The 12,763-nt window shown below is 33.0% G+C and overlaps 1 protein-coding gene across 2 annotated transcripts; it reads right to left on the bottom strand.

The window, feature by feature from the left end:
- Positions 1–5,789: 5,789 nt before the first annotated feature.
- LOC309513727 (uncharacterized protein) lies at positions 5,790–12,468 on the bottom strand. Of its 2 annotated transcripts, XM_082189707.1 has the most exons (8): positions 12,253–12,468; positions 10,484–10,573; positions 9,882–10,187; positions 9,430–9,747; positions 8,831–8,959; positions 8,223–8,255; positions 7,666–7,715; positions 5,790–7,498 (listed from the first exon to the last, which is right to left on the bottom strand). In XM_082189707.1, exons 2-8 carry the CDS (start codon positions 10,551–10,553, stop codon positions 7,493–7,495), a joined length of 912 nt encoding a protein of 303 aa, XP_082045833.1. In that variant the 5' UTR covers positions 10,554–10,573; positions 12,253–12,468; the 3' UTR covers positions 5,790–7,492. The 2 variants fall into 2 exon arrangements, with proteins under 2 accessions (XP_082045833.1, XP_082045834.1); XM_082189708.1 differs by lacking the exon at positions 8,223–8,255.
- Positions 12,469–12,763: the final 295 nt, after the last annotated feature.

Here is a 12,763-nt window from a genome sequence, read left to right as displayed (position 1 = left end):
CCTGAAAGTATAGTTGATCACTTGCCAAAAAAGCATGTCAAAATTACAAAATTCTCATCAAAGTTATAAATGTTGTGTTGCAAAAAAATGGTGCAAATTAAAGGCAATTTTTGATCAACAGGTTGTTGAACCCAAAAATGTAAATAATAGTAAACATTTTCAAGAGTAATTACTTGATTGTTAAAAAGTGTTACATAGCCCACTGAATCATTCTCAAACTTAATGCTGACGACAATGTTCAGAGAAAAATGTCAGAAGACTTATTTCATTACATTCTAAGTTCTAAGCAAATTATTGTTTTAATGTACAGTACAGCACAGTAGCAAAAGTAATACACAAACACACACACACAAAAAAAGAATGGACTTGTAACAAGATCCCTGAAATAATCAATCAGGGGCCAGTTGCATAAACATAGTCACGAAGTTAAGACTGTGTCTTTAGAAGTAGTCTGGCCAACTAACAATTAGTTAGGGCTAATCAATCAGTCTTACTTTTCACATTCAAATTAGATCACTTTAAAAAAAATATATGACTAACTTGTAAGACTAGTCTAAGCAGTTTATACAACCGGTCAAAGGCCTTCACGTTAAGCTTTCATTTTATGATGAGAGGTTTTTGTTAAGAAAAGAGCAGGAAATTGCCAAAGTGTTTCAAAGCTGGCAAAAGCTATGAGAAGAGAAGAGTGATGATTTCATTTCATACAGTAAGACGCAGCAGTGAAATGCATGCTTGCTTATTAATGCAGGAAGTTTGTCCAAAGTTCATGTTAACAAAAGGTCCCATATTGTACACCTTTATGAAGTTTTATTTTAGGTTGTGTTGTCCTTAAGAATATATGTTTGCAGTATAAGTACCAAAAACCATCCCACTATATTTTTACAGCTCCTTTCTCAGGAGCTCTGCTAAGAACATGATGATTTTGGCCTGTCTAATTAATATTCATGAGCCTCTCTTCTGACTGGCCTGTTGTTTTCTGAGTGACGCACTGCCAGGCCAACCACAGGTAACTAGGGTCAATAAAACACCTGTAATGATGGACATTGCAGAGGGAAATGTTATCCAGCCTTAATTAGTTATCTAGACCTCTGTTATCATGAAAAAAAGCCAGAAAATTCAGTTTTGACAATATGGGACCTTTAACAAAATAAAGATGTGTGGGAATACATTCCCTTGGTCTCATGTAACAAAGTCAACCATCGAAGGATGTGGGGTCGCAAGGGGGAACATTAAATTACATGCCTGCCCCTCACAGTGAAGTTCAGTGGGAGTATAAAGTTATAGAGGGATGTGAGTATACTGAAGGTGTGGGGGAGTTTTGCTTTATCAATGGTGTCATGAATTCACACTGTAATACAGAAGTTTGAAACAACAAGCAAAAGTTTCTCGTTTAATGCACTGAGCACTTTTTCAAAATGACATTGACTATACATTCTCCCAAGTGAAAAACCTGCAGTGTACAAGCATTTCACCCGACCTTAGCTCTACTTAGACCTGGGATTTTGTAGAGACAAGTTTACATTTACATTTACATTTAGTCATTTAGCAGACGCTTTTATCCAAAGCGACTTACAGATTAGGACTAAATTAAGCGGGTCATCATGAAGAGGCAAAAACAACGCAAGTAGTGCTAAAAAAACAAAGTTCAGGCATTATTCAGAGTAGCATAAACCCGACAAGTGAGGTTTTAAAGGGAAGGGGAAGGATTTTTTTTTTTTATAAGGTTAAGTGCTCACGGAAGAGATGGGTTTTCAGCTGTCTGAGCAGTTTTCAGCTGTTTCAGCTGTCTGAGCAGTTTTCAGCTGTTTCAGCCTGTCTGAGCAAGTTGAGCAACACTCCCCAACAAACATCGTGGCATGCAAGAAGGTCATCCTCCAGTAGTTAAACCGGATAGATCGGGCAATTTGTCATGAACTTGTACAGTCAGTGCTAAGAAGGGTCAGAGCAAAATAATTAAAGTTATGAAGGACATACTACGTAATAATAATGGAATAAACATATGTTATGTACTCCTCTTTGCAGCCCTAAATTTAAGCTAAATTGCCTAATTTACTTATTTTATATATATTTTTTCATATTTTATATATTTCGTTATGTATTAGCTCTCTTTAGTCAAGGGAAATAGGGGTAGCAATAACAACATTTGGAGAAAGAGCACCGCAACTTCTTATCTCCAGCCCCAGTAACACACATAGTGAACTAAAATGTATGTTTATTGAATCACAATAAAGGATAGATGGAAACATAAGCTTCAGGAGGGGGCAACCCTTGCACAAAGAAAATATATTTCCTATATGAATGATCAATATATTCAATGATTTAATGGTATATTCGAAAATACACAGAATAATATATTGTGTAAATGAAGAGTTCAGATGCAAAAGCCTCTAAATGCCATTTGAAATTTTCTTATAGAATGATCATTTTTATCAAGCTTGTATATTTAAGTTCAGTAATTTCACTTAAATGATAATTAATAGATAATCTTCATTGCCATTTAAGTGAAATGATTGATTTTAAGTATACGAGCTTGATAAAAATGATAATTCTATAAGAAAATTTAAAATGGCATTTAGAGGCTTTTGCATCTGAACTCTTCAAATAAGGAATTGCCGCTTTCATATATTGAAAAATATGTGACAATATATTAAATATGGTACTGCATGTTTAAATATATTGAACGTATATTTAATCATATACACACACACGTAAAACATTATAATTTAATATATTCTTATATTTTATAATTATTTACATTATATATGTTTAATATTTTCATATATAGCTAGTTAATAATAGTACAAGTAACACCTGCTTGTACTAAAATATTATGCCAAGGGACCATCACTGTGCTATGGCATCCCCAAAATCTCACACATAACAGAAAACCTTTTAAATTCCAAAATAATAGAACATAAAACACTAACATAATTCTCCCTATATTAATAATGATCAAAACACGTGAAATAACACTTAATTTTAACATTTACTCTCCTTTAACAGTCAGAAGCAAAGCATGATGGGAACTAGAAGTCTGTTGTAACCACTGATTGTAACTCATTCTGTGAATGTGTGTATATTTGTGTGTACAATACATTCACATTTATATGAGAACATGTATATGCAATAAATGTACACAATAAAGAATAAAACTTTATGAATATTACATGTAATGCTACTTTTGTCTTTATTTCTAAATAGTTGTATATGTATCAATATAGCCATTCATGGTTGATGCATATATTGCAGTATATTGAAAAATATAAGCAGTAGTTTCCTATATATGGAAATATGTTATGTAATATATCATATTATATTTTGCAGTATATTCCCATTTATTTTTTTGTCACGTAAGGTAAGGCCAACACACAACAAACAAAAATTCATAACCATAATAAATTGTATCTAACATACACACACACACACACACACACACACACACACACACCTACAGTACCTCCCTGACTACACAGATAAACAGAAGAAAAACAGCTTCAAACAAAATGGCACTCACTACGGGTTTCCTCACACAATATAACTTGCCTTAAATTCTGAAATCACAGTAACACAAATGGCTGAAACTTTTCAGCAACAAGACGCAGGGAGCAAGAGAGAAAAGGTCCATGTGGCAAGTCACACTCTGCAACACTCTATTTTTTGTGAAGCAGTGCTGGCTTTTATTCTGGTCTTATTCAGGAGCCAATCAGTGAAGCTGGGGTTGTTAGGCCGAAAACTATTGTCTTTTTAGAGCTGTTTTACAGCAGAATTCGGTTTGCATCATTGATCATTACTTTCCTGATATCACTGTAAAGCTGCTTTGAAACAATCTGTATTTTATAAAGCACTATTTAAATAAAGGTGACTTGACTTGACTTAGTAATGCACTGTAAACATGACAAAAAAAAAAGTTGTGTTTTTATTAACTAAATGATTAAATGCTGTATAGCCTATTGTTACGTCCCAGGACGTTTGCATTTGTGTTTTATAATTATGGTGTATGTGTAATTCTTTGTTGTACAGTGTGTGCTGCTGTCAATGGACCCATCGGCTGCATGGGACCTATCAGCTGCTCCTCGTCAATTTCAAGAGGAGACAGTTTTTAAGCAGAACCCGAGAGAGAGAGATGGTGAGAGATTCCTTCTCCCATGACAGTGAGCGTGTTGAGATGGTGCCTGTCCCAGACTGTTGCTCTTGTTATGTCTTAAACTTAAACTTGATGTTGTCATTTGCCCACTATTGAGTGTAGGAGCAAGAGGGAGACGGGTGCCATTTTCTTTTGTTCTCATGTTCTCCTGTGTTTACTAGTAAGGAAATAAGAGTTCTGTTATTTATTTTGTCTTTTCCCCCATGCAGGTTATTTAGACTTCCAAATAGATAGTGATCTCTTGTTTGTTGTTTTGGCCTTACCCGCTCATGAAGAAAATGCTTTTCTTTTTACGTTGGAGTTGTGTTTAGAGCTTTTTGCACCGTATATACGTCATCTCTTGTTTATTGTAAATAAATTAATTGGAAATCTAACTTTGTTTACCGAGTGCTGGGGCTGAGAATGATTCAAACCTTCTCTTTGCCGCTGCTAACTTTTGCTTTAAAATGTTACTTCCCTTTATATATATATATATATAGTCTAAAGTAGAATGTCTAAAGTGGACTATTGAAATAAAGTGTTACCATATACATACATACATACATATATATATACATATAAATGTGTCATAAACATGACATAGCAGATTAATCATCAAACTTAAGAAACTACTTAGCTTTATGGGTTAACATTACGTTAAACTGTCATGTGGTTGGTTTGACATTGCCTGTCACGAGGCCATTATAACTTATGAATATATTTCTGACCACTTTTTTTTCCCAGTATTCCAGTATTAGTTATAAAATAATTTGACAGTAGTAACACTTAATGACATTTTAATGACAAATTCAATTCGTATCACTGTAGTTGAGGTCAAGAAAAATATTCATGACACTGTTATAAAATAATTTGACAGAGTATTAACACTTAATGACATTTTGACAAATAAAAAATGTACCACTGGAAAAAAAGTGGTCATAAATATAATGTAATGTTAACCCAAGTAGTTTCTTAAGTTTGATGATTAATCTGCTATGTCATGTTTATGACATATTTATGACAGGTTATGATGTATTGGTTTATGTCAAGTTGTCATAACAAAGCCATCTCAAACAATGTCATTTTTGCATTAAAAATGACATAATTGAGCGAATGACACTTAATGACAATTGACATTAACATGCATAAAACCTCCTTTATATTAATGACATGTGTCATGTCATGATTATGAAGCTGTCATGTCAGTCTTATGCACACCCCTTCAAGCAAAGTGTTACACAATACTTTATATAGATAGATTACAATAGATTGTTTCAGAGCAGCTTTATATACTTGCTGCTTGTTGGATCAGCATTGATCTATTGAAAAGCTGCACTGAGATGCAATACTGGTGTCCATGAGCATTTAAAGTTGTTAGAAGTTCTTTTTCAGCATTATTTACTTGACCAAAGAATCAGTTTTACAGTGTTATTTGTTAAAAAAAAAGAAAAGAAAAAAAAAAGAAAAGAAGGGACTCACGTGTTACTGTAAAAGAGGATTGTTAAAAATTGTCCCATAGATGATAATCCAAACCTCCCTTAAGCCTCAAATGTTTTGGCCTAAACAAATCTTTTTAAATAAAGAAACACATATGCCTTTTTTTTATAGAGGTGATACCAGTTATCCATGGGTTGTGATGTGATTACAAGATTGCGAGAAGACAAAATGTCCTTTTTCTTTTATTGTTGTACAGTAAGAAAAATAAAAACATGAAATACAAAAGTGCTTAAAGATCTTCTGGGATGATCTCCTAGTCTTAAGCATCTCTACATGCTACATGTATAACAAAGAGACATATCTTTTATAATTTTATTCAAAATCAAAATCAAGTAAGAAAATCAAAACCAAGTAAGAAAACATATGCATCCTTTATTCAGAGCATTCCTTCTTCAAAACCACAACATTCCTTGATTTAACAGAAACTACTTATTGGCACACACAAATCATGCCATAATTCACTTCTGAATTACAGTTTTTGTTTTCTTTTTCTTTTTCTCCCAATTACTTACACCCAATGATCATGTGTGAAAACACTTATACATAAATTGTTCACTTAGAAATCAAAACTCAGTGTTTTGAGAAAGAAAGAAATGATTTTTACCCCCTTGCATTTCTGTTTATAGTGTAAATATATATTGAATATATATTCAAATTCTGCTGTAAAGCAGCTCTAACAAGACAATAGTGTCATAATTCAGCTCAAGTTAGTTCAGTATGGATTCAGTTTAGTTCCATAACAGTATAAAATTGATCAGTTGTGCATACATACTGTATTTACTGTATATGTGTGCAGAAGTAAAAACATAATTACAAAAAACTGTATGTGAGTTAAAGCAAAAAAGTGTTCAAAGTTGTCAAAAATATTAATTTAGGGATCATTTAGGACTCCCTTCCTAAAAAAAGGATATATTTTCAGATTGTTAGAATTAATGCTGGTAATGTTTGATGTATAATGTATAATGTATCAATATAATGTATATATTATTTATTTAATAAGCATAAATGTTGTTACTAAGCAGCTTTACAGAAAATGTGAACATAATCCCCTCAGTGATTAAGCTAAAGGTGACAGCAGTGCGGAGAAACTTTTTAGAAAGATACAAAAAACTTTTTACAGGACTATAGATTTGGATATTATTTCCTATTGCTGAAAATGTTTTTTTTTTATAATCATGAGTAGTGATTTTTTATGTATTTATGACCAGGCATATTGATATATTTAATCAATTTCAAAATAACCTTGACAGCCATTTTGACAACATTTTGTAAAATGTTTCCTCACATTTTCAACACACCTCCTTATACCCTCCTTGGCCCTAGGGCCCAGTTGGAAAACTAGTGTTGAACCCCAGTTACTAGTGATGAATTTAACAGTTATAGTGCTCCCTACATGCTCCCTAAACCCACATTCCTTTGTAAAAATGTAAAGAGAAGCAATAACACTTCACAATAAGGTCTCATTAGTTAATTTATTAACTACCTTGAACTAACAGTGAGCAATGTATTTCTCAAATTCATTCATTTTTGTTAATGTTAGTAAATAAAAATACAGTTGTTGATTGAGATAAATAAATGCTCTAGAAGAATTGTTTACTGTTAGTTTGTGTTATCTAATGTAGTGAACTAATGTTAACAAATTAAACCTTATTGTAAAGTGCTACCAGAGACATTAAGCTGATTTTTAAGTCTTTGTAATCTTACAGTCATTACAACAATATGTAACTCACAGTAACATTACAGTCGTGTGAAGAAGCTGCCATCTTCTTTATACCTTCACTTTTGTTTTGTTAAATGGTGGCTGTGCTGACCTCAGTATGAAAATCAGGGCTTAGTTTCAATTTCATCTGCTGATAGTGGAAGCTTCAAAGATTAGGACTAAAAAAAGGCAAAAAAAAGACAAATAGAGAAGTCAAATTTTCAATAATATAACTTATGAGCTAAAACAAATAAATAACGTGTTAACTATTAACTAATATTAAATCGTAATAATCATAACATTGCTTTGATCTGTGCCTAAAAGCACAAATTAACTGTGGGCCTACCGTGTTGCATGATTCCGGATCATCTTGAGCAGTTTTTTCAAATTCATGACCTATTTAAAAAAACAAACCACAAAAAACAAACAAAAAACAAACATGATATATTGTTAATTGATGAGAACATTAGTGTAGTCTCTATAAATATCCTTTCCTGCACAAGATAGAGGCATTCATGCGTCATTCACAATCCCAGAAAATTGGGTCAAAATAAACAAAAGTGGATCAAAAGTGGATTATCCACTCTGGAGATCCTTCACAAGAGCAGCCATGTGTGTGTGTGTGTGTGTGTGTGTGTGTGTGTGTGTGTGTGTGTGTGTGTGTGTAAGACAGAGTGCATGGTACTTTCCCACCAAATATGCTTTCAGATTTATCCACACAGATTTTAACTCAGATTAACCATGAACGTGGAAAAGTGGAAAAGCGAAACAGAAATGATCCACAGGGAGACTCTACTTCAAGCTGCAACTCATTGTTAAAACAGAAACAAGAAATGTTTCAGAGAGAGGATGTTTAACCCATCACCATTGTTAATATAAAATCACATGCATTGTGTAACATACTTAGAATGGGATGGGCAGAAGGTCGTCTATCATCTGTGAATAAATCCAGTGCAAAATGATATATCACTATGACTACTAGTTGAGATATTGAGCTTCAAAGTTTTTGCATTCCAAGCGACTTTGTTTTCTAAATAAAAAGTCCCAAAATGTACACAACATTTAAAAAAAAATCACATAGCCTAATATAAATAAGTTGTCACAGAATAAGAATGTGAATAACTCAATTTTGACAAAAATGTCAGTTAGAACCTTATAATTCCAAGTTGACAAACTATAGAGAAGTGAAAACACCACTTCACAAAACCTATGACTGCAGTTTAACATAAACAGAAGTCACAATCAGATCAATATAAGGAAGTACTGTACGTCTGTGCTTTATAAGGACTTTTAGTAACACAAGAATTCCCCTTAGACAAGATCTGCTGAGGCCTCTTGTTTCTAAACTTAAGCATTGCCACATTTCCCCTTTTGGCTCCAAAAAATTTAAAAAGTCTGTTTCACAGAGATCCTTCCTCAGACATAATAATCACTGAAATGTGTATATAATAGAAAATACAAGTAAACAACAGTTCAGTTTTCTTTAGAACAAATGTTAAAAGTATACTCACGTTGAACTTTTCTTTTCCGGAATATCAACAGAGCACACAGAAGACCAACAATAAGTGATCCGATGACCATCACACCAGCGACAATGTGTGTTGTATTAGATGTCATAGGAGATTCCTTGTAAGAATCATCTGAAGAAATAATATACAAACAATTGACAACTGCACATATTCTCCATGAAAATGTTGTAAAAATATATAAATACTGTACTACACAATTATCTGCATGACAATGCGCAGATTTAGAAATTTGCTGACTCAAAGTAACCTGAGATATCTGATATGTGGCAATATCAGTGCTTTATTACTACTCTAAATTACATTGCTAAGAAAAAATTATACCAATAAAATGCCATAATATGGCCAGCTCCCTAAAATTTGCTTTGTCTCAAAACATGCCCAGTGTATTCAGAATCTTCAGAATCCATTATATGGTTACGTAAACACTCCTGAAATAGTGCTACTGTTAACCCTGAGTTGACATATGTCTAAGAGCTAAAAGCAAATCTATTCAGCAGATCATATTTTTACACAAACTTCAAACTATGTTAAATAAGCACTCAGATAAGTAAAGAGATGGTAAGAAAATTAAGCTTAATTACTTCTAGCAGATGTGATCTGTAATGTGCTTTCTCCATCTTGCATATATTTGCTGTTCAAGACAATGCATCTAAATGGTGCCTGGTTCAAGTTAATAGACTTGAAAGTCAGTTTGCTAGATAAGGCCACAGATTTTAAACCATTGGTGTCCTTGGTGGTTTTTGTCAGGTCTGAATTAATGGTCCAATTCGTTCCAGAACGGTCAAACCAATGGATGAAGCCTGCTGGGTAGCCATCAGTAGCATTGCAGTAAAGGTCGACGGGCCCTCCATCTGTTACGTATTTAGGCCATGTGCTTGAGAATATATTTTTGTACTTGGCTTTATTGAGGGGAAGAAACATTCGATAAGTGTCAAGAAAGCAGAAAGTATTATAATAACCACTTTTAAAACGAAATGGCTACGAATTTCATAATTTTATTTTATTTGATGTGACTGAAGAATTTCAATCTCACCTGTGATAGTGATTTTAAGTTGCACCTTTTTTTCACCTTTGTCTGTTAGAACACGGTACAGATATTCACCCTCATCAGAAAACGTAGTTTCGGAGATTTGCAGCGATGGACCCAATGGGTTTTTAAGACTAAAGCGTGGATCTCCTGAATTTTTACCGTAATATTGGAAAAATGGCACGTTCTCTGTGACTTTTGTTAAAAAAACTGCTTCTATTTCAATTTCTTGGATGTCTTTGAAATTGCAGTTGATAACTGTGGTCTCAGCAACAATTCCAACAGTAGGTAGGCATTCCAATGTCCACAAATCTTTTGAACATAGAAGTACAAACATAAAATTCCATTATAGTGAAAGCATAACTAGATATTTATAATCAAAGGAATGTTAAGAGCATGATACAAGTATCTATTGACAGAATCTGTGGCATGCTAACCACAGAAAATAATTTACAATGTAAAAAAAATAATTAACTTGAGCCCAGAACATTCTTTGAAAATGCTTTAAGCACAACAAACAATCTTAGTCTCTACTCGATACAAACATTATTGTGACAATAATGCTACTGTGCAAATCAAATAAATCTCTGAATATTAATGCATTGTACCTTGACTGGGCCTCACAGCAGGGATGAAGAGAGAAATTATTACAAGTACCATAACCATCACCGAAGACATGTTTACTCTGAAAGGAAAAGCTGAGAGAGAGAGAGAGAGAGAGAGAGAGAGAGAGACTTCACAATAACGAAATCATTGTACTTTGTTGCTGTGTACGTGTTGGGAACCTTATCTCTACTATTGTAAAAGTTTAAGCTGGGTTTCAGGAATCAATACTAAGTAAAACTCAATGTTAGTTCCTTCAAATAAATAAAGCTTAAACACAATATGGTCCTTAATCAGAAAATGTTGTGCATGTCAACATACATACATTGTTAATGGTGCAAAAACATAGGCATAAGTAATTAATTGCAATAGAGAGATGTCATTAAACTCATATAATTTTAAAATTATAATAAAATTAAATAGGGGAGAGCAGGGCACAGCCAAACACTTTTTGACTTTCTCAGTTTCTGTAAATTCACTTGGGTTTCAGAGTATTTATTTTTTAACCGCATTAATTTCACACACAAGTCCAGGACAATTACGTGGTTTTGTTTCATTAATACAGTGTATACTTTTTTCTTGATTTACCCCGAAAGAATGGAAGTAAAATGTGACAACATGCCCTATAGTAACATGCCACATTGTAACATGTGAGGGACACATTATAACATGACCATATGACAGCTTAAAATGTTATCTGATCTAATAAAAATAATAATAATAATAATATATATATATATATATATATATATATATATACGAGACAAACTAAAATATTTTGTCAATAAAATACAATTATTAACTTTTTCATATAAAACAATGGCAATTTTAATAATTAAAAATAAAGTAATTTTTGAGTTTGTCAACAAACACACCACAAAACACAGCTATACAGCATAATTCAAAACATAATAATAATAAATCATTTCTGAACATTGACTCTCAGTCTTTATTTGCCTTTTTCTCATGATTTCTCAATAGAATTCATACAAATATAGAATATAATAGGTTAGTTCTAATAGGGGCACATTAAATATAAGATATAAGATCAAAATAATATCAGATTTGTCTAATTAAAATAACACACACTAAAAACAGAGATGAAAAATTAGCTTAAGAAATTTACTTTTGCTATATCCTATATGGTTAAATAAATGTTCCGTTATATCTTCCACAGACGTAAAAATTTTGGCGCAATTTTTTCTCTTGTCTATAAAACACTAAGTTCTTCGCATTGTCCTAGTAGCCTAGCCTATACAAATTATTAAACCAAACGTTGCAACCTGCCTTCCTGCCTGCATTCTGTTGTTCATTTTTGCTCCTAGATCCATAACGTAAAGACTTTATACCACTTAATGAAAAGTGATTGGTAGCCTATGTGTAAAAAGAGTAGCCTATACTAGTCTGTTTCTAAAGCTCGAGTTACTGCATGCTATTTTAGTTGTGTTGACGCACGCGCAGTTTTTATACAGATATTTCCGTGTATGAAATAGTCTACGTTAAAAGAAACTATACCAAATAGCCTAGATGTTAAGAGCCAATAGGCTACTCATGATTAATAAACATAAGAGCGGCATCCACATTAATGTGCCCTAATCTTACTGCTTATATTCTGTCTGTTTAGCGCGTCAGTAGCCTAAGCGCTAAACATGTTTTAAGGTAAAAAATTGCTGTTAATGTTTACAATCCTAAACCGTATAACATGGTTGTTCAACCTTACGGATATAAAAAAATTAAACCATCGAATATAGGCAAAAGATTAAACAAAACTTACAGTGTAAATGCTCTTCAAATGGACAAGGAAACGAGAATACAACCGAATGAAGCACGAAGGACTGCCTTTGTAATGGAAATAGTGTGCATGCTTTCACTTTCAGTATGACGGTAGACGATAATAGCCTAACAAGTAACAACGAATAGTTTTACCAACCCTTTACTTATTTTGCAAGCAACTGTTACAAGTACCGGCTGGCACCACGAAAACAGCGTAGGATATGCTCTCTCTGGAAACAGGAGAAATAAGTGAGGCAGGGCAAACTCTGCGTCTGTTTTTCATCTCGCTCAGCAGAAAGAGGAGAGAGGATTAAACATTCACAATCTAAATCCTACTCTACAAGCACTCTATGAAATAAACACGACTTCAAAATAAAATAAATTTTTCATTTCCAACTAAAATCATTTTTAGGCTACTCTTCCAAAATGCATGAGCTGACAGATTTTGTACTTGTTTTTAACCACTTTTATATATAACATTTGTTTTTAATATTAGCTTTTAACCATTACAT

Source organism: Leuciscus leuciscus, assembly GCF_965113295.1.
Source record: "Leuciscus leuciscus genome assembly, chromosome: 14".
Lineage (NCBI taxonomy): Eukaryota > Metazoa > Chordata > Actinopteri > Cypriniformes > Leuciscidae > Leuciscus > Leuciscus leuciscus.
This window is presented reverse-complemented; position numbering and strand designations above follow the sequence as displayed.

Excerpts from the sequence above, each read along its gene's own strand:
- LOC309513727 (XM_082189707.1), bottom strand. The coding sequence starts at position 10,553 with ATGTCTTCGGTGATGGTTATGGTACTTGTAATAATTTCTCTCTTCATC. Across the intron at positions 8,960-9,429 it reads ACAGATCACATCTGCTAGAA|ATGATTCTTACAAGGAATCT; the intron begins GTAATTAAGCTT and ends TTATTTCTTCAG. Across the intron at positions 7,716-8,222 it reads TTCTGCCCATCCCATTCTAA|GTCATGAATTTGAAAAAACT; the intron begins GTATGTTACACA and ends TTTTTTAAATAG.